Consider the following 23,850-nt stretch of genomic DNA (forward strand, 5'->3'; position numbering starts at 1 on the left):
CGCACACATAGAGCAGTGAGATTTCATGGAACTTGTTCAGTACCTTCAGTCTGTTCTGTAAATATGCATTGCTGATAGGACTTAACAAATTTCTCACAATGCTGTGTAAAAGACTACATACAGACCAGAAGCACAGTGCCCTCTGCTGCACATACAACATAAAATAAAATACTTATGTAACAGTATCTACATAGATACAGACACAAAAATACAATGCTAAGTTTTGTTTCTACATAAATGCTAAACCAACTGCTGGGAATTGTGAATTCCTATCATGCAGAAACAAACCAGACTGATAACTTTACATAAAACATTCTTTATGGCAAGGATCAATACAATCTAATCCAGTCAGGCAACCATTTGTACACTCCTCTCTTTAATGGATTTGCTGGGCTGGGGAGAAGCAGGCAGTCTGTTGGATTTAATATATGACTCCTTTTGTGTAACTTATTTATATTCAAATATATAAGAACAGTAAAAGTTAAAGGCCATATATCTCAATCCCCTCCTTTTTCTTGGCCTTTGCTATCATGTCACATTTATCTGCTACTTCTTTTTAATCCATTGCCATTTTCTCCAGCTTCTGAACGTACAATTACCTCTAAGGGGAAAAAGAATGAGGTGACTCAACTTCTCAGTGACTAGTACAAGATACCATTTCCATTTAAGCTTAAAAAAAAAAAAAAAGACAACACAGCATGATATAAGGTAGAAAAGAATCTCAAGAAAATTCATTTAAAAATTTAGCTATTTAAAATTATACACTCAGCCTCACAGTTAATTGGAATTTACTTTAAGAAATGTGACACTCCTACAATTTGAGAGTGATGCACAACTGGTCACCATTACTACTTTTTGGTTTTGTTTTGTTTTTAATAGTTTGTTACATCTATAAGAAATACTCTTAAATAGCAAGAAAACAGTACTACTGTGAATGGTAAATAATAACCCTTCTGGTAATAACCCTTTCCCATCTGAAGCTTTCCCTTAGAGAAACTTATTTACACACAACCTTCAAGGAAGATATCTCTATAATTGCTTTCCCTTTGCTTCATACCTGTATATCTTGTATCTTGTGCTAAATCCCTGCCGGCTTCTGTCCACAAAATCTGTGTATTCCTGTGAACGATGGAAGGGTCCCTTATCAGAGAGGAGCCAGTCGAAGGGGCTTGTGGCATGCTGATCCGAAACAGCAGCAACCGCTAAAACCCAGCATTGAAGACTCAGGGCTATCCACTCCCATAGAGCCATCAGAGAGAACAATTCAGCACCAGCTCTGCTCCGCCATATCATGCTTCCACTGGGGATTTAGAGCCTTCATTCTCTTAGCTTTCCCTCAACACCTAGACAAAATACACAGGCAATTAGTTAGCCCCTAGAAGATTCTTTTCTAGCAATTAAGGTGCTGAGGTGGCAAATTCCTTTCTTTTTAAATCTAGTATCATTTGTGTTAAATTAGATGATAGCAAAAGTGAATAATCAGTAAAACAAAATAATTTCATTTTTTGAAAGCTCTATGTTCCTTTTTTATTCATTGGAAAATAGGTCACTGAGTCATAACAGACTTTGTCATAACAGTGTCGTACAACCACAATTGGTTTTGACGAATACTTCTTCTTTTTTGCTTAGATGTTTATAACATTGGACACTTTCAAAATAAATATTGTATATGTTTATTTATTTCATGAATTGTGTAATACATTGTAATATAAGTGTATTTTATTGTTTACTTGAATTGTTCTAGAAAAAATGCTTTAAAATGAAGCAAAGATATTCAGGTAGTCATTTCCATAATATGAGACCAAAATGGAATAAAATTAAGGGCTTAATAATACATAAATAAATTATTGTGTTTATGTATGTGTGTCTATCTATCTACCTACCATCTATATATATAGATAGATGGATGGATGGATGTGTGGGGGTGATGAGTGGGAGGGAAGGTCTATGTGTTTTCTCAGATATTTTTTTCCATTATTCATCTATTAGGGACAAACTTCCCAGATTTTTAAAGCAGAATAATAATAAACTATTTCTAGGACCTTTAAAAAACTTTAATGTGCATCCATGTCATATTCATGAGATAAATAGGCATACCTACAAAATTCAAATACACACAAAAACTAAGACAATGCAGATTATGCATAAGCTATGAAACCACATACATTAATTTCATAAGCATTCAGAAATAAAGTACCAAGAAATGAAATCCCAATGTGGTATAATATAAACGATTTTACACAGAGCAGATGATGCAGTATCTATATACTACACAAAATATTCTACAAATATTTGAATTCAATTTTACTTTCCATCTTCACCAATCTTTTCGATTATCATTATTTATAGCACATAGAACTGTATAGTATATAAACTCTGACTAATAAAAAAGTATGATTGTGAGAGTTTTTAGTCAGTAAAATCTCTTTAGAAAGGAATCAAAATGCACGTATTAAGTAAAATATCTTAATTATAATGGTTGCCATATTTGGTGTTTGGATAGGGCGATTGACATTTTTAATCTGCTTTCTAGTTATAATCCTATAATGCATAATTTAATCCTAAACTATTTATATAGGAAAGACATACAGCAATACTTTTACAACTATAAAATATCTCAACCAATGATACAATATGACTGACCTAGGTCATCAGATCCAGTCCTGGACACTACACAATTAGAAGAACTAATGTCCACATACTGTATGAGTTGCCCCAATCATGAAAGTTGCTCTATTGTGATGATTAAACAATGGCCTCTTTTGTAAACAACATAGGAAGTCTTACAAGTCAAGACACTTTAAAAATTCATAAATTATAACATCATATAATAGATTTTGGAATATCAGTTGGGAGTTTCCAGGCCTCCATCAATTACTTGTATAGGGATCCCTGGGTGGCGCAGCGGTTTGGCGCCTGCCTTTGGCCCAGGGCGCGATCCTGGAGACCCGGGATCGAATCCCACGTCGGGCTCCCGGTGCATGGAGCCTGCTTCTCCCTCTGCCTGTGTCTCTGCCTCTCTCTCTCTCTGTGACTATCATAAATAAATAAAAATTTTAAAAAAAAATTTAAAAAAAAATTACTTGTATAAATATGGCATTGTCAGATGATTCAATTCAGAATTTCTAATGCTGATAAAGAAAATATATACTTTTATATTTTGTTTCTTGTGTGGGAACTATACCACTTATCTTAAAATTATTATATTTCACTTATATTCATAAACAGTTATTACTATGTTTAATTGTATGGTATAGTCCACTTGTGACTAATAAATATTTACCTTTGTTAAACACATTTTTTCTGTTGATCAAATATATTCAAACCAGAAACATTTAATCATTATTGCAAAAAGGCTATATTTTCTTATGTAGGCACTTAGAACAGCGACTAGAATGTTGGAAGAACATTAGGAATGCTTCAAAGTATATTCCATACTGATATCAAATCATATAATTATATACTATAAAATTAAAACTAGCTCTTTCTGCTGCAGCTCATGATTTTGTAAGATACACAGCATTAAGAAAGTAGTATACAAATGACGTTTGGTGGCATTTTTCAGTATACTGCCCAGAATCATTGTATTTATTTTCTTTACCAAATGTGCTAAAGAAGTTTCATGGTTAGCATATTTTCTAATCTTAACACAGAGGAAAATGGAAAGATTTTATGTTATGTGTGGGGGAACTACCTAAAAATACTGGAATTAGGTTTTAATTATTTCTGTTTCTTCTACTTCTAATTTGGGTGCATGCTCCTACTTCTGTTCAGCCGTGGGTTTCCCTGAAAGAAAGTTTATTAGCAATGAGATTATGAGAATTTCATCCTGCCCAAATTTACACTAATTTGGGGGATCTCTTGGAAATCATTACAATTATAAGGTCTTTTAAAAGACAGGAACAATAATCAAACTACACTACTAGACATTTCAACTCAAGCCATCTTAAAGACACTGCCTTTAAGAATTACAAAACAGGGAGAAAAGTAGAGTTAGAATACATTAAGGCCAGAATGTATGCTTTCAAAATCCTTAGGACAAATGGCCATTAGATTCAATGTTCACAAAAAAAAAAAAAAAAAAAGACTCCATTCATCTAGTTTGTTATGAAAGTAGGCAAATGTACATTTGTAAATGAGTAGTAAATTTTAAAATATTACTGAACCACCTGAATTGGTTCCTTTATTTGGTTTGAAATAATAACAGTTTTTGTCCTCGGGTGAGAGATGAGTTTATGATATAGATTGCCAATTTCAAAAGTAGTGAATAAGGTCCCTTTGAGAAATCTCACAGGTCGCTACTGAGATAACCAGCTACATGTAGAGATATTACTAAAGAAGGGAAATCATGAGGTCCAATGAATGAAAGTAAGAATCATTAAACTAATAAGTGAATTCACCAATTTCACTACCTGGAGTATAAGGAAATGGCAAAATAATCTTGAATTTACTATTTCTAAGTTCCTAAGAGGCCAACTAAGGAAACTACAATGTCATGCACAGTATATTCTGAAATATGTAAAGGTGTATTTTATGAATAACAAAAAAACCACAACAAAAACATTTTAAAAGCAAAAAATTAAGGTCATATTTAAAAAGCAACATTTAATTAAAAAGCATTATTTAATTAAAAATATTGATCAAATTTTTCTTTTCCAAAAATTAAGAGGAAGAAAATATCACATTGTTTATATGATGGATATTTGGTACATGGCCTTTTCTTATAACAAATTCTCACCAAATAAAGTTCCGTGAGAACATTATCAACTCACACAACTTTATTACTTGCAAATACCCAAAAATGTCAGGAAGAAAAAAACACAACAAAATATTTCTCTTCATTGACTCTCCTTTATCCTATTCCAGAGGACAGTACGTTATTTTTACGTAAAATATTAACTTATCATATGTATTTGAAATTCATGAAATATTGGAACTTAGAAAATATTTTCTATAATATTACAAATGAATTTCTAGTATAACTGAAATTACAAAGATAAGAAAATTATGAATTATTGACTTCAACTTAATACCTTTTAGATTGGTGTGTCATGTCATAGAGGTTCATCTTTTAGACTACTATCTAGTTGAATATTCAATACTAATTATTACTATTTGTTGAACAATTAATTTTGCATACTATATGATTTCTTCTTTTAGATTGGTATTTGAATTGATTTTTGCTGCTAACATGTTCAAAATAGTTTCTTAAGGAAATCCATTTAAAATCTTAAATATGCAAAGAAGCTTCATAAAATAGTTGTATCAAAGAGATGTATTTTCCCTTAATTTTAAAAATTTAAAACCCACAGAAAAGTTGAGAGGCTTGTACAGTAAACACATATATCCTTCAGCTACCAATTATTTACATTTTACCACATTTTATACTCTCACTATTTCTCAATCCTTATTTTATTCTTTTTTTGTGTAGAAAAAGCATCTAAGGAAAATTGACTTTTTGCTCCAGGTCATACATTCATTTTCCAAATTCCTCATCTTCAGAGATTGCTACATTGCTCTATGGAATAGCTCTTTAATATTCATGATCACTAATATTGGAGTTTGTAAATATAAATAATCCTCAAAAAAATCCTCAAACAAAAAATAAATAAATAAATAAATAAATGTCCTCAAAATAAAGTCTCCTTTTCCCAAAATGATTGTATTTATTAAAAGGCAACATTCTTCCTTAATAGTTTAATGGAATATATATTATTCTACAAAACATAAATTATTGCAATCATTTTATTATTATAAAATAAATATATTTGTATTACATACTCTCAGAATCTATTAAAATATATAGCATATTATTATTATATTACCATATATCAAATAATATATATTAGAATAACTATTAGCTTAACTATTAGCTTTGAAGTAAATATCTGCTAAATAAACTGTATAAGTAAATGAATGGAGAGTTAAAATATATTTCTAGCAGTAAATTTTCAATAGTTTTCCCAAGTAGTAATTGTTTATATATATATATTTTTTTGGTAGAACTACTAATAAAGAAAACCACAATAAAAAGGTAAATATTAGTTATCATTACAATGTGCAAAATACCCTGATATATTTTGATATGAAGCAGGATGACAGGTATCATTAAAAAATCTTGCTTTTGAGGGGCACCTGTGTGTCTAGGTCAGTTAAGGGCCTACTCTTGGTTTTGACTCAGGTCATGTCTCGTGGTTGTGGGATGGAACCTCATGAATGGGCTCTATAGTCAAGCAAGGAGTCTGCTAAATCTTCTCTCCACCTCCCTCTGTCCCCCTCCCATACCTCCCGCTCATGTGTACTTGTGTACGTGCTCTCTTTCCTCTAAAATAAATGAATAAATCCTAAAAAGATAACAAAATAAAATAAAAATGGAAATAAAAATACTGCTTTGATCCTCAGAAACTTACGATCAAGTGATGGCTTTATATAAGGCAGAACACATGGCCTATGGGAATCCTTGTTAGAAACCAATTCTTTTTCAACTAAAAAATCAACATTCTCTATTTTTTTCTCTTTCTGATTTTCTTATCTCATACATGACATATATTCAAATTTGTAAGCCAAATCTTTTTTATTTAAATTCAATTAATTAACATTGAGTATATTATTAGTTTCAGAGGTAGAGGTCAATGATTCATCAGTCTTATATAGTACCCAGTGCTCGTTACATAACATACCCTCTTTAACGTCCATCACTCAGTTTTCCCATCTCCCCACCCCTTCCCCTCCAGCAACCCTCATTTTGTTTCCTATGATTAAGAGTCTCTTATGGGTTGTCTTCCTCTCTCGTTTTGTTTTATTTTTCCTTCTTCCACTATGATCCTGTTTTGTTTCTTAAATTTCACATATGAGTGAGATCATATGATAATTATCCTTTTCTGATTGGCTTATTTTGCTTAGCATAATACTTCTAGTTCCATTCATATCAAATGGAAAGATTTCAATTTTTTGTTGACTGAGTAGTATTCCTTTGTATATGCATACCACATCTTCTTTATCCATTCATCTGTTAATGGACATCTGGGCTGTCTACACAGTTTGGATATTGTGGACATTACTGCAATAAACATGGCAGTGCATGTGCATCTTTGGATCACTACATTTGTATCTTTGGGGTAATTATCCAGAAGTGCGATTGCTGGATCAAAGGGTATAATTTTCCACTTTTTGAGGAACCTCCATACTGTCTTCCAGAGTTTTATTTTTTTTAAGATTTTATTTATTTATTCATGAGAGACACAGAGAGAGAGAGAGGCAGAGATACAGACAGAGCGAGAAGCAGGCCCCATGCAGGGAGCCAGATGCCAGACTCTATCCCGGCTCTCCAGGATCACAGCTTGGGCTGAAGGCAGGTGCTAAACTGCTGAGCATCCAGGGATCCCCATGTCTTCCAGAGTTTTAGGCCAAAATCTTCCTTTCCTCTACCTTCTCTCATTGCATATATCAAATCAATCCCCAAGATCCTCCCAAGAATCAAATCTATCATTTCTTTTCACACCCACTTTACTTGAGTGGGTCATTACATACCCCCAACACTACCACCATAGCCTCTATTCTAGATTGCTGCAATAGCTTCAAAATAGGTCTTCCTAACACCCATGTGGCTCTCCCCAATTTTTTGTTTTTGTTTTTGTTTGTTTTTTACTACAGTTATCTCACTATAAAGTGAATTTTGAACATTTAACTCTTTTACCCCAACTTATGACTTTGTGTCATTTGCCCTCTGGATAACATCCAAACTCCTTAAGATAATGTATAAAATTATCTTCACTTACAGAATTCTTTATTTTAATCTTTCTGCTGCATATGCCACAACAATTTTCAACCAAACATCAACTATGCTTTGGTCATAATTTTATTCTTCAAAATCATCTCACTTTCTCCCTTTCTTCAGTGTCTTTCCATATGCAACTTATTCTACCTGAAGTACTATTTCAATTGGATTCCTTTACCTGCCCAACCTTTACCTACTTTGAACTTCAGACTAAACTGTCATTTCACCACAAAGCTTTCTGTGACCCTTTGAGATTGGGTCAAATTTAAGATCCCTTTACTTCATCAATTATAGCCCATTTATATTGTTTATTTATGTATAGATAATGACTTTTTCATATTCCCCCTGCCTCCAATTAGACTTAGTTTTAGAAGGACAATAATTGTTCTTATTTTAATGACAACTAGATAGAGTTAGCAAAGTACCTGAAATAAAGTTGCTTAATAAGTAGTGGTTGAGTGAATGAAAAAATGATAATTAAGTACTAAATTGAGGTGTAATTAATGTGATATGGATGGCAAGATTAAGAAAATTCCTTCTATGTGGAAAGAAGAAAGCTTTACAAAAGACTGTATCTGAGCTATACCTCAAGATGACAATAGCTCTTAGAGTTGAGAAAGGAGGGAAATAGAGTCCTGAGATAATGATTTGGTGTCCAAATCATGAACATAAATGACATGTTCAAGTAGTATCAAAGCAGAGCATTCTTAATATTCAAAAACCTTTACAAGTAAGTATATAAAAGCATCAATTATTAGCTTGAAGTCAATTATAAGGAATTATCATGATCATGCATATAATTGTGGAAAATTCAGGATCTTTTTATTTATGATCCCTTATTCATAGTTTCTAAAGAAAGACCAAACAAATACGAGTTCAAAGGAAAGTACAACATAAATTCTCTTCTCACTAATAAGCACGGTATATGTTTTACTATGTTGTCACTCTTGAATTTACAGAATAATAATATATAAAGAGCAGTTGAACAACTTACCCCTCTCCCTTTGAAAGGTTCTATACTAGGGGTAACTTTAACTGAAACCCTTCTAAATTTTATCAGAGAAAAAAAAAGACAGTAATGATGAATATGATATGCTCTTTTCATTTTCTTTCCAACAAAATTAGCTTTATCAAGCTCCTTTGATATGCCAAGCATTTTACCAATATTTCCTTATTGCATTTCCTAGCAATACAGTACAGTATATATTATTATCACCATTAGCTTGTTTAGATGATGGAGGTTCAAGGTAAATAAATAGGCAGCAAAGCAAGGACTGAATGGCAACAGTTTTGAAACCAAATTGAAACCATGCTCCCCCTATTACACCATACTGTAACCTAATAAGAACTGACTGCAGATCAAAGTTATTAGGATTTTTGCTGCCATTTAATTAAATGCTCTTGAACAAACTAAAATTTTAAAATTGAGAATAAGGGCACCTGGGTGGCTAAGTTTGTTAAGCATCTGACTCTGGATTTCGGCTTAGATTGTGATCTCAGAGTCCTGGAATTGAGGCCCTCATCTGGCTTCACACCAACTTGAAACCTACTTAAGAGTCTCTCTCTTCCTCTCTTCTGCCCCTCCCTTTCCCACCTTAAAAAACATTAACAAATATATAATAAAATAAAGTGGAAAATATAAATAATAGAAAATTAAAATAAAAGTTAAAATAGGAAGTTTTATCTCAGTCTATTATATGCAAGTTATCTGAGTATTATGGGGCTTCATAATATAAGTTTTCATATTAAAGATTTTCAAAGCCTATCTGCTTCATCTAATTTAATTTTTTAAAGATTTTATTTATTTATTCATAGAGACACAGATGGGGGGGCACAGAGAGGGGGGCAGAGGAAAAGGCAGAGGGAGAAGCAGGCTTCATGCAGGGAGCCCGATGTTGGACTGGATCCAGGGTCCCCAGGATCACACCTCAGGCTGCAGGCGGCGCTAAACCGCTGCGCCACAGGGGCTGCCCCTAATTTAATTTTTCAATGAAGGTTATAATTTAATCAACTAAATGTGATTCATCTTCATGTATTTAAAAATATGTACCTTTAAACAAAAAAATCAGAAAACAACTTTTTCCAGATTATATGTATTATTTAATGGGTTAAGAAGTATAATCATGGTCAGTGATTTAATTTACCTATGTGCTCTTCAGAGAAATTACAAAATTAATCCAATAGGCTTAATGACTCAATCTTATTATAAATTGCTTTATAGTATTACAAAAGAAAAAAATATATCCAAAACACGTAAAACCGAATTGGTTCTCAAAATATGAAACATAACAAAATTTCCATAGAATGAGATGATTTCAATATTTTGCTGAAATGCAATCATAAATTTTTAATTAACGTCAGTTTTCTTATGTTCTCAAAAATCCAGATAATGACAAGAATATGAAGATCATTATTATCAAGTGGCATTTTAAGAAATAATAGTGTGAAAATTCAAGACTACAACAAAATATATATATTTTATAGTATTATTTGGCAGAAAAAATCCCTAGATATGAGGAAAGTCATTTTAAAGGCATTGCTTTTCTAAAGTAGCAAATTTAAGTATTAATTTGGTGTACATATTTTAAGATATATGGATAATGTAATCATTATCTTACTATATACATATAAATTTGGATTATCTTTGAATATTCATGACCTATATATTGTATATAGTCAGTTTAATAAAAGAATAAGAGCTCCATTATGCAAAGATTTACATCATTGCTTTAGTAATGACGTATTAATTTATGGCATTAGTTAAATAGCACTTATATTCTAGAATTCTAGACTTCAAATGACCTTAAATTGTTCTCACTTAATCTAGATATTGTTTATTTAAAGGTAATGAATTTTTAAATAGCCTAACAGAGTAGAATTAGGCATTTTATTAAATAAAATGTCAAGAAATTCATCAAGATATAAAATCTTGTATATGTTATATAATGTGTGCCATTTTCTATATAAGTAAGCAGAATTTTGCCATTCTTTCTTCTGTACTCCACCAGAAGCATAGAGAAATGATTGCTTTACCTTTGTGCACCTGTTGAAATGAACAGTAATGTGCAGAAATGAGGAAAAAAGTCATTCTGACTTTTAGCCATGCAATTTGTCACTGGGCATATTTGGAAATTATACCAAAAGTTTTTTTTTTTCTTATGCACTGATAATTATTTCAATTTTCCTCAAAAACCGAAAACAAATTTATAAAAAGACAAAAAATGTTTTGATAATCCCTAAAGTAGAAGAAATACCATATAACTCTAGGCATTACAGAAACCTGAGATTATCCAATCGGGAACTAAAAAAAAGATTGGAATACATTCTTGTTTGAAACAGCAATTCCTCTTGAACTTTAAAATGTCCTGGTGGGTTAATAACTACCCTAAATCCTTTTGAATATGTTAGTTTGAAAATTATTAAAATAACTATCAACCCGATTGATTTCCACAATATGCTACTATTATCCTTTTTAACCCCTTTGTTCATAGGACCAGCTTATAAAGGACTTCCTGGCAGGAATTATGTTTTAGTAATCCCTGTGGCCCCATATTTAACAAACTGTCATGTAGATGGTAAATTTTTGAAACATGCACTGAATTGAATTTCCTTTTTTTTTTTTCTTTCATTCATGGACTATTTCATTATGTCTGCCTAAACTAGCAAGAGATTGCCATTATATTCATCTGTTAGGAGTGTTTTATTATTATACTTTTTCACTTTTCTGCATTGTTGTTTCTTTTTCTATTTTTTTAATAACTGAGCTTATTTGTTTTACTTTTTAATTTTTTTAAAAAGATTTAATTTATTTATTCATGAGAGACACAAGAGAGAGAGGCCCAGACACAGGCAGAGGGAGAAGCAGGATCCATGCAGGGAGCCTGACATGGGACTGGATCCCGGGTCTCCAGGATCACACCCTGGACTGAGGGTAGCGCTAAACCGCTGAGCCACTGAGGCTGCCCAAGCTTATTTGTTTTAAATCATGTTGTATAAGTTAAGATTGTATAAGTTAAGATTATCCTGAGAAGTAAATTTTTCCAGTGATTTAACTCTGCTAAACCTATATTCCAGAGGGTCTTTCTCATTATTTATTTTAGCTGATCAGGCAATACAGTGCCTGTGAATTACAGCTTTAAGTGTTTTCCATCTTAATGAGGGTCAGTATTCCTCTGAGGAGTATATACTGCAGAGGGAACTAATCTCCTGCTTGATCCTGTCAATACAATCTTGTCCTACCAATAAAGAAGAAGTTAAATGCTACTACCTAATGGTAGAGCTGATTAGAAAAAATGAAGACAAAATGAGTTCCAGTCCTTAATTCTGTCCAGCATATAGGGGATATCATTCTTAAAAGTCCAAAGTTCAAGAGTCGCTTGGGTTATCTTTATATTTTAAACATAAAATATCTTGGTGTTCCAACATAAGTGATTATCTACCAAAATATTTTGGTAAGATTCAGATTGTACTTAATTTTAATTCATAAGGAAAGTAGAAAGTAAAGAATAAAGTTCAGATGCAAGATATTTAGAATAGCATATTTAGATTGCAAAATCTAATTTTAAAGTTAAGTATGAGAAATGCTTCTGAAAATGTATTATAATCAGTATCTTTGATTACCAAAACAGCAAAACAGAAGACAGTTTAAAGATATTTTTTTCCAAAAAAGACATACAGATGGCCAACATATACATGAAAAGATGTTCAACATCACTAATCATCAGGGAAATGAAAATCAAACCCACAATTAGATAGTACCTCATATTTGTCAGAATAGCTAGACTCAAGAAGATAAGAAATAACAAGTGATGGCTAGAAAATGGAAAAAAAGGAACTCTTGCACTGTTGATGAGAATGCAAATTGGTGCAGTCATTGTGGAAAACAGTATGGAAACTCCACAAAAGTTTAAAAATAGAAATACCATATGGTCCAGTAATTCCACTACAGAGTATTTACCCAAAGAAAATAAGAGCACTCATTTGAAAATATATATGCATCCTATGTCTATTACAACATTATATTTTTAAATATTTTACTTATTTATTTGAGAGAGAGATAACATAGGAGAAGGGGGTAGCAGTGGGAGAGGGAGAAGCAGACTCTCGCCTGAGCAAGGAGGCCAATGGGGGGCTTGATCCAAGACCCTGGGGTTATGACCTGAGCCAAAGGCAAATGCTTAAGTAACAGAGCTACCCAGGAGCCCCTACTGCAGCATTATTTACAATAACCAGATATGCGAGCAAGCCAAGTGCCCATCAGTAGATGAATGGATAAAGAAAACAATGGACTATTAAAGCCAAGTGTCCATCAGTAGATGAATGGATAAAGAAAACAATGGACTATTACAGAGTCATAAAAAGAACAATATCTTCCCATTTATGGCAATGTGGATGGACCTAGAGGATATTATGCTGAATGAAAGAAGTCAGACTGAGAAAGACAAATATCATAGTATTTCACTTATATGCAGAACCTTAAAAAGGTTTCAAACAAAAGGGCAGAAACACTTCCACAAATACAGAAAACTGATAATTGAGGTGGGAGTGGGCGATGGGTGAAACAGAGGAGATATAGGCTTCAGACTATGGAATGAATAAGTCTCAGGGATGAAGAGAACAGCATAGGGGATATAGTCGATGGTAAAATAAATAAATAATTTGAAAATAAAGAACAAATAATCTACATCTACATACAGTACTGGAATGAAAATAATGGTTACAGACATCTGTATTTAATATGGTCACTATAGCTAGGAATAAGATTCTGCTTTTTCTGGTATAGTCTGATAATAAAAGCATCCTGGTTTGTAGGAGAAAAAAACAATTCTTGTCAGTAAAAGAATTTTGTCACATACATGCAAATTTAAAGAGAATTTGAGGAAATAATTTTTTAAAAAGGACAACATGCAAGTACTAGGCAAATAAAAAGACAATAAACATTTGGCACCTTCCTTTATGGATAATGACTTCAGTCACAATTTTGCAAAGTTTTAGAAATGCTTTAAATTTTTTTTTTCTTGGGGACTCCCAGGTGGCTCAGCGGTTTAGCACCTGCCTTCATTCAGCCCAGGGCGTGATCCTGGAGTCGTGGGATCAGGTCCCACATCGGGCTCCCTGCATGGAGCCTGCTTCTCCCTCTGCACCTCTCTCTATATATCTCTCATGAATAAATAAAAAAAATCTTTAAAGAAAAAAAATTTCTTAATAATGATCCTGGGTGAAAGCTAAAACTATAATACTAACTTATTCAGTAAAGTCATTTATACTGATGTAAAGACTAATATATTTTAAGAATTAGACATAATGCTGGGCTGAAGTGTAGAAATGCCTGAGTTTGGAAACAAATGGACAATAAATCTCTTGTTCTATATAGGACCAAAACTTACCTTGGAGTTTACTAGGACTACAAGGTGAAAAGGGCTATTTAATTAGAAGTTATTATATGGGGAAATACAAATAGGAGTGTACTTTCTAAAGTCACAGATAAAGTCCAGTAAAACTATTAAAGTTTTTTTTTTTTTTAAGGTCCTGATTGTTAGGCTACAGGAATTTTTTTTTTTAATTTCAAAATAATAATCTCCAGGTATTTTCATTCATTTGTAAGGAAATAAAAGTGTTCAAATGTTCTTAACCTAGGAGTGTATGGTTATAAATATTGTCAGCAGACTCCTAAACTTGTCTTCTAATCTTGATTACAGGTATCATTAAATTCACAGGCTAATCCTGGTAATTATTTGATAGTTCCTATGATAATGTAATAATCACTGCAATTCCAGTACAAGCAACACGAGGCAGGGGTTTTTATCTGTTTTATTCACTAATGCATCTATAGCACTAACAAAATAATCAGGCACAGACAAGGCCCTAATAATAAGATAATTACATTTGTAAATTATTTTAATGTTAACCTTTTTTGTTGTTGTTCCTTTTAATTACTAAAAACAAAATATATAACCCATTGGAAATGTTTCCATTAAAAATAAACTAGCATTTAAGGGCAGCCCGGTGGCTCAGTGGTTTAGCACCGCCTTCAGCCCAGGGCCTGATCCTGGAGACCCGAGATCAAGTCCCATGTCGGGCTCCTTGCATGGAGCCTACTTCTTCCTCCGCCTGTGTCTCTGCCTCTCTCTCTCTCTCTGTCTCTCATGAATAAATAAAATCTTTTAAAAAATAAAAATAAAAAAACAAACATTTAAAAACACAACAAAAATAAATAAATCATGATAAAATGTCAACTAAGTCATTACCCTGAAAATTTTTATGGTTTTATTTGCACAACTGTCCTGGTTCCTACATTCCTCATTAATAAATATCCTCTAAAACTCTGGATAGAAAATTAATTCTTTATTTGACCTATCTGTATGCTGAGGAATATGACAGCCTTTTTCTCTCAAAGAGAATTATATTTGTAGTATCAAAATAATTGGACATGTGTGAAAATAAAATCAGTGGCCAAGCGTTAAATTTGCCTTGATGGATTAATTAAAACAAAATGTACTACAAACAGCAAAATACTATAAGCCTCTTATGCACAATTGTTATATCTTTTCATTGTTATATTGCCAAGGTTTACCCCAGTGCACACCACTGATTATACATACATTCAATAAATACTTTTTAAAAAGAACCAAAGGTAACAACAAAAAGAGGTGATTAACAATAAGCAAACCAATTCAGCATCAAATAGTTAAATTCTTATCTACTGTTCTCCAGTGCCCTCTGAACCATATCTAAGAAAGCATGTCACAACTCTCCATTTTCTAATGGAAGAATGCACATCTTACCCATTTGCCAAAGATGCAGGGATGGACAATGTTTTCACATGGTAGGTAGCCTTGTATTGCCTGATATTGGTAATATATTCTAGCTAACCTAAGCTCTTCTCTAACAATATTTTATTTTTCCCCAACATACAATTTTGAAAACATCTAATATTCTCAAGGACCATTCTTGTCATTATATTACTTTAACTTTCAAAATAGCTCAAATTGTCTTCAAACTTAGAAAGTTATAATGAATTTAAGATACTAAATTTCAAAAGAAAAGCAAAGTAAGGGGAGCCTGGGTGGCTCGGTTAGTTGGATGTCTGACTTCTGATATTGACTCAGGTTGTGATATGCGGGGGTCTTGAGATGGAGCCCCATGTCAGGCTCTGTGCTGAGTGGGGAACCTGCTTCAGAATCCCTCTCTCCCTCTCTCTCTACATCTTCCTCTGTTCATGCTCTCTCTCTGTCTCTCTAAAATAAATAAACAAATCTTTAAATATAAATAAATCTACATGAAAAATAATTTAGCTTCTTGAAGAGAGTTTTTATATTTTAAAAAAGCCAGATTTTAAAGGATATTATAAGCAAGCATACATGAGACATCTCTATGTCTCACATATAGACACTATTGAGTGTTAGCTAGACCCAGCATATCACGTACACACTATCAGTAATTTTTAAAATCATGTTGTTTGAACTTGTCAGGAATTGCCTTCTAAATAATAATCATATGAATCAATGTTATGGGAATTACCCAAGACCAAAATTTGGTAATAAATAAATGTTAATGAACAGTTAATAGTTGTCTAGTTTCAAATCCCGAGTAAATACATGGTCATCTTCAGTTTAGACCTCTACAGATCTGTATCTAAAATAGGGTAAAGCATGGTAAGTTTTTATCACTTTTCTGACAAAAGAATACTGTAGAGCTGGATAAAACTCTTGTTTACCTCGCTGACTCAATGTTATTGATGAGAAAGAAATATTTTTAATAGTTAATCACGGCTATTTATATGAAGGTGCTGATTCTTACCCTAAATCAGAATTGATCTTCTTAAATAGTAGTTGTCAAGGATAGGCCTAAAAAGTAATAATGACATGAGTGATCTTTCATATTCATCCTGACCTATCTTTGTAAAATATCTGCATTTCATGGATGGATGACAGATACAAATGAAAACCTGCCAGAGTTCCGAGAGGAAACGTGGATGCCTGGTTACTTTTCCCATGGTTTTGTCACTATTCAAAAATAGACAAAATATAAAGATAGCTATACATTTAAAATGTCAAGGGGCCCCTGGGTGGCTCAGTCAGTTGATTGCCATACTCTTGATTTTGCTCAGGTCATGATCTCAGAGTGGTAGGATCAAGCCCTGTGAGGGGCTCTGCAACCAGCAAGGCATCTGCTTGGCATTTTCTCTCTCCTTTTTTAAAACAATAATGATAATGATAATAATAATAATAATAGTAATAATAAAGTAAAAAAATAAAGTGTCAATAATCTGTCTTTGATCTAAAAGTTCTCAAATAAGGAGTGATATATTACAAAAATCTGTGTGTTGGGGGAAAAGAGGCTTATAAATCCATAAGCTACATCTCCACTCAAAGGGGAGAAAGATGCTTAAAACAAGTATGTTAATCAAAAAAGAAGTTTTAAATTTAATTTTACAAGATATGTGGAGTGCCCCTTAAGAAATTGCTCAGGAGTCCCTTTTCCTTAGCTGTAAATTTTAAGTTTCAATTCACTTCTCTTAAGTCACAATGTAAAAATGATAATGTTTTGGGGTAATTGTTGAAACTTCCTAAGTATGAAAGAGTACATCTTACAAATTGGAAAACACATATCCTATAATAATTGCTTTTTTCAAGAAAATTTTTGAATTAAAATTAACAAGTTTTTTTAAAAACTCCATTTGGAGTGAAATTAGTAAAAAGGAACAACAACAAAAATACTTTCTAGTTGTTACTGTTATTGATTGGTAGTTGGCAGATTCTTTTTATTCTATTTTGGAAACTTTTAGTCTGCCACATTATTCCATAGGATAATCTCCCAAACACTGCTTACCACATTTAAAAAATGTACTTCACTTTGTATATTAGTGACAGGTCTGAATGAATAATCAAGATTTCAATTACTGTAAACTTGAGTCACTCAATGTAAATGTTTTGTGTAAGCTACGCTTAGTCTATTTATTAATCTTTGGTATTTTATAAGAAAGTGTTGAGAAAAGCATGAGTTAATTACCTATCACTTTTTACAACTTTGTTGCAATATTTATTTCACCACTAATGATTTTCTTCTAAATATTTAAATTGTGTTTATTATTATTTAACAGGTGTTGACTTCTGAAAAATACTGTTCTATCATCTATGTACATATAAAGGGCTGATTTTTCAAACCATCTGAAATGTTACCATACTAAAGACATGAAAGACACTTAAATGTATTGTCTACTGTAGGACTTCCTGATTGAATTAGTTTTGTTCTATATTTACTTTACAACAGAAGAAGCTTCTGCACACAGCATTAAATTCCATATCTGAAGCAGTTAAGAAAACCTTGTTTCTTAAAAGGATATGCCTATCAAAGATATTATAGGTTACAAAGAACACATTATATATAACATATGTGATTCTGTAATATGATACTTGATTGAACCTATGCTTCAATTTTTAAATTTATATGCTGGTTTAATTTAATCATTTTCCCAAACTTTTGCATTTGTGGACATCATCTGGAATGTTTTAAAGAAAATGTTTTCCAGTTGTGAGGATGAGTGTTGAATGAATCTGTAAAGTAGCACTGTGCTTATATTCTGGCCACTATTTGACACTGGAAATCTAAAATGCATGCCTACTCAGTTCTGCTCTTCCCAAGGCAAAATTGTTTTTTAATAGTACAATATTCTAGAGATAGCTTTTAAAATTAACAAAATGCAAGACTCCAGAAAAGTTAATAAAAAACAGCTCAATCCTGATGAGGTTGGCTGATATTCACAGAAATCAGGAAGACTATCTATAAGTATTCTTTCACAATAATTCTATAATGGAATTTAAATGAAACACACCATTATGAGACAATAATTCTTATATAGCAGAGAGCTACAATACATTTGAATGTAATGTTCACATATTTATTAATTTAATCAATAAATGAGTATTTTATAAATCTAATTTGCTGGAACTATAACATGGTAACTTCTTTATTAGCTGTTAAAGGAAATTTGTTATGCTTTGGGTGCTTTCAAAGACATATACATCTGAGTAAATTAGGTATAAGCATTAAAACAAACACTCCTAAAATATTAATTATAAATAAAAATAGGTCACACTGAGGATAAACACCAATTTAACTGTAAATTTAAGAACAAATAAATATTGTGAGAAATTGTAAATTGTGTTTAAGAGACAACAAGGAATATGGAAAATTAAGAATCTATAAGACTTTTTAATTTTTTAGGACGCATGTCATCTTTCCACACCTGAACTTATTCTTTCTTGGTTAAAAATAAACATTTTAAAAATCAACACATCTGTTTGTTTCATGATAACTACCTAGGAATCCGGTCAACTCATTAAAAATATGTTAAGTTTATCTATCAATATTAGGGGAAAAGAAATTGGTTAGAGATTCGTAATTGGGTTTATTTCAATTATAGAGCATCAACTAGTTATTCATGATTTGTTATTTCGAATACAAAATTGAGAAATAGCCCAGAACTGTATGCATGAATACTTTATTTCATATATTAAGTACCGAAGAGTGGATTCATAGTTTATGAAATCATTATCTATGAAGACTTATCAAATATGTCCCGAAATGATAGTAATGAAAGCTTTAAAATGGTATTGATAAGGATATTTGATGATCAGTAAAAAATGGTTTGAGTGGCCATTTGATGTCACTTAAAAAAAAATAAAAAGAAAGACAGGGAAGGAAGAAAAAAAGAAATTAAGAATAACTTCCAGATATATTTTCAGTAGAAATGTCATTAGTGTTCATGATAGAATTTATTTTAGAGAATCCTTTTTTTCTACACTAGAATAAACGTTATTATCCTATCCCCTTCTTTTAACAATCCATTAGCAATCAATAATATTCAAACAAATTATTTTTCTTTTGTTTTGCTTTAGAACTTACAAATTGTAGATATTAACATCACAAAACCACATAGCCTTGAATGGAGTAACTGCTCAGTTACATTCCTAAATGCCTAGATGAAAATATCCAAGTAGTTGCTAAATTAAAACACCAACAAAGCCGGATGTTTCCTAATTAATTCTGGTAAACTTAATATTAGTTTATAAATGATGTTTGAAATTAAAACTGGTATTTTTTTAGTTTCTCCATTTTTTGAAGTTGCTACACGGGAATATTTTTATCTTGTTTCAATTAAACTGACAGGAATCATCAGGTTAATAATATAAATGTGCTAAGAAACCATACTTTCCTTTCACTAAATGACCCGAAAAGTTAATCAAGAATAAATCTTTTTGTTAATGTGACTTGTGTCAGAAGTACATTAAAGCCAAAGTAAACATAATGTAATTAAAAACTAATGTGCCTCAAGGAATGTATTCTTGAACTTTTGTTTTTTTAGGTACACAATATCAAAACAAAAAGAAAATATGATTTATACTCATTAGACACCATGGCACCATAAACCAAAAATATTTGATACTAATATTTTTTTAAAAAGTTGTCAACATCCTTACTTTTTCATGGAAAGAGAACTTTATCAAAAACAAAGCAAAAAAAAAAGTAAATGTATTTTTCAAAATACATTTTGTCTTCATTGCATGTTTGTCTGTTTAAAGCATCATCTCTTATTATCTATGACAACACTATTAAGCAGAATTATTTTCCCCACGTGAGAGTTAAGGAAAATAAATGAAGAGTGGTCAAGAAATTTCAATAGGATTGTATTTAGGAGATAGAACTAGAAGTGACATTGAGGAAGGAATCCTAAACCCATCTTACTCTATGTTTCACGATAGCCCACTACTGGGGATAAAGAGAAAAATGTTAAGAATCTTAGAAGTCTATCTCATTAGTCATAAGTCATAATCATAATACCAAATAGCTTTTGTGATATTTTTTCATGAAAGATAAATTTGTGCTCAACATGCCACAGATTGGTGTTATGTTCCTGTTTGTATCTGAACTTCAAACTCGTACTCAATTTTCTAGATTACAAAAATTGTAGACACTTATTCAAGTCTGTAACTGCTCATTTTAGAGGTAATATGAAAAAAAGTCAAAATAACAGGGAATATAGGGAACTAAAGCATAGGTTGATAACAAGGTATCAAAGTTTTGAAGTCCTACCAGTTAAGTTCTTTGCACTTGTAGAGAAACACACAGAGGCACTATTCTGAAAAGACATTCCATTTTTATTTAAAGAACATACAAATCTAGTAGTAAGGTTAATTTTATATATGCATGTGTATATATAGTATACACACACACACACACACACACACTCACTAACACACTTTAAGAATCCGAAAGGTTTCTTCCTACTTAGGTTTGATTTACTTAATTATGATATATCAATCATTTTGCATGAAGAAAATCAAGATATACTGTATTTTATTTAAAAAATTTACATTTCCATTATAATGTTGAGTTTAGGAAAATATTTCATGAGAGGCTAGAATTACATATTATCTGATTAAATGATAAATGAAATCAATCATATATGCATCGTGTCTATTTCATTTGGAAAACATTACTAAAGCAATGTAGATTAAATAAATACTTTCTCCACCCAACTAAAAGTGGGTGCGCGTGCACACACACACACACACAAACACACACACATAAAATGAGCATGTTCACTACAATAACATTCCAGAAGGTAAGATGCAAAAGAATTGAGGAATTGACACTCATTGACAAATTACTTTCTCCAGTGGAGTAAAAACTACCTCTTGCCTCAAACTCCTTTTAAGAAAAGCACTGTAACTTCACGATTTTATGACCCAAAGTTTCAATTATCTTTCTTATATCTTCAAGATGTTATCAGTGAGCCTTACAAGCAGAAAAATTATTGATCAGGGATCCACATCAATAAATGTAAGTACTAAAAATATTTCCCAGAGAAAATCGTAAAGAATACAATTTCTTAGAGAAGAGAAAGTGTTAGAAATAAATGAAAATGTTTTAGGATCATGTTTTATTAAATTTTTGCTTCATTACATGGGGACTCCAGACTCCTTCAATATGTAGGCAAAACATAACAAAACATTATCAATAATAATAATAATAATAATAATAAAACTTCACATACTCACGATGTGTGTTGTCATTTTAATTGAGTTTTTTGTTTAACAGAAGAAATCTATTGGCTGGTACTATCATACATCTACAAAATTTAGAATTTAAAATAGCTTTAATTATGAGAGATTTACTTTAATTTTCTAAATTTATTTTTTCAGTTTCCAACTGGTTTTCCAAGCCCAAAGATTTCTCTACTGGGGTCCTACATAACGTTGCCTTAGGGCAAGCTCTTTTCTTATCCTTTTTGAAAACCCAACCAACCCCCACCTCAAGAATTTTTTTTTTTGAAATTGGAAAATAATATGGCTATAACCCACTCAGCATTTTTCCCAAGTAGTCAGAATTAAATTTCTAGTTCAAAATGCCTTTTATAGTTCTCCAATTGTTCTTATATTAAGGTCTGTGACCTTAAGAAGAAGCACTATTTCAAGGCATTCCTCCAACTACTATTTTACATACTTCATTAGGGTTATGCATCCTTTCCTCCAACTCCGGACCCTCCCCATTTCCTCCTCTCACCTCTACCCAGTTTATGATTTTTGTAACATTGTTAAATCATTCAAATGAATGCAAGTTAAACGTTTAAATGGATTTAAAGGTTTCACAAACGTGAATACTAAGAAGTTATGCATCCTAGCAGAACCATCTGAAAAGACACATATCCCATCGCTTGAAGCAGGGAAAAATTACCACAAGATGGGTCAAATACAGGTTATATGACTGTCAATAAAATATAGACATTCAATCCTTACCTGCTTAACTGCATGATGACAAACAAATCTAAACAGCATGCACAAAAGTCTCAAAATTCTGAATCATCTGTCTTCGAAGCTGCTGAGTTTAATACCCTGATGCTTTCTTCTTTGCTTCCATACATTTGACTGGCTAGAATATTTGTAAGCAATAGTAGGGTTATTCTGCAACCCCTGTCACCTCCTCTTCTCTTCAAGCCACTGGTGTGCATCTCACACAGCTCCAAGCAGGCATCTCATCTTCGGAGGGAGAGCCTCCCCAGCGTTTCCCGTACACATTCCCATTAGAAAGAGGTCCCTGCTCTAAAGGGCTGGTCACGTTCTCGACCTGGTGCAGAGTAAAACACTCTCGGGTTCAACTCCTGGGGACTAGGAGCACAGCCCTCAGAGACACCAACTCTCTGCCGCTGCCTGGCTGCAGAACCAGCAGAAATCAGCGGCCAAGAAGCACCACCCCCTCTCGGGTGGACTCCGAGGGGAGCGCTCCCAGTCCCAGATCCTCCTACTTCCCACCCCACCTCCAGAAAAAAAAAAAAAAAAAAAGGGAAAACGGAAAAATGAAAAGCCCAACTTGCAAGTGGGTCTCATAGAAGCCACACGGCTCCCAACCTCATTCTTTAAGCTTTAACTTCAACCTGACAGTCTCAGCTCCAGCTCCAAGTTGAAATCCAACTCTCGCCCCCCCCAAGCCCCCCCCCCCCCGCCAGATTCCCGCGAGTCACTGAAGGCAGACAGGGAGCCACGGTCAGTAATACTTGAACCCAGAGCCTGAGCAGTCCCTTAGCAGGTGTGAGCCCAACTAAGCAGGGGCGGCGGGAGGGGGGGCTGGTGGGGGGGGATGAAGAGGGCGATTATGGCTTTTTATATAAAGCGGGCATGCTGAAAAGCCCTCATGCATTCGTCTGAGGTGCAGCTCATTAAAAAGAATAAATAAATAAATAAATAAATAAATAAATAAATAAATAGATGCAAATATGCAAAAGGGCGTTGATAAGACTCTAGAGCTCCCAAGCCCATCCTCTCGGACAGAATGAGGGGTTTTGCTCAAGTTTGGCCTGAGGCAGGCTGGAAATGGTGCGTCGGGCACGGCTGCACCCCCAGCCCAGCCCAGCCCCCCAGCCCGGCGCGCCCCGCGCTCCCGGGGCTGCCGCTGCCCGCACCGAGCGGCGGGCGCTGCAGGGGCCGAGCGCGGGGCGGGCAGGGAGCGGGCAGGGAGCGGGCAGGGAGCGAGCAGGGAGCAGGCGGGGAGCGGGCGGGGAGCGGGACAGGCCC

The 23,850-nt window shown here is 33.1% G+C and overlaps 1 protein-coding gene across 4 annotated transcripts in view; it reads right to left on the minus strand.

Moving 5' to 3' along the window:
- The window catches only part of BRINP3 (BMP/retinoic acid inducible neural specific 3), a 378,546-nt gene that overhangs the window by 352,036 nt on the left and 2,660 nt on the right, over positions 1–23,850 (minus strand). For 2 of the 4 annotated variants that reach the window (XM_072814341.1, XM_072814340.1), the window contains exon 2: positions 1,058–1,343. In XM_072814341.1, coding sequence (XP_072670442.1) covers positions 1,058–1,293 — 236 coding nt within the window. In that variant the 5' untranslated portion in view covers positions 1,294–1,343. Of the gene's footprint in view, positions 1–1,057; positions 1,344–21,836; positions 21,912–22,578; positions 23,073–23,850 lie in introns of those variants that run through there. The other 2 variants (XM_072814342.1, XM_072814339.1) reach the window with 2 other exon arrangements.

Source organism: Canis lupus, chromosome 38 (assembly GCF_048164855.1).
Source record: "Canis lupus baileyi chromosome 38, mCanLup2.hap1, whole genome shotgun sequence".
Taxonomy (NCBI): domain Eukaryota; kingdom Metazoa; phylum Chordata; class Mammalia; order Carnivora; family Canidae; genus Canis; species Canis lupus.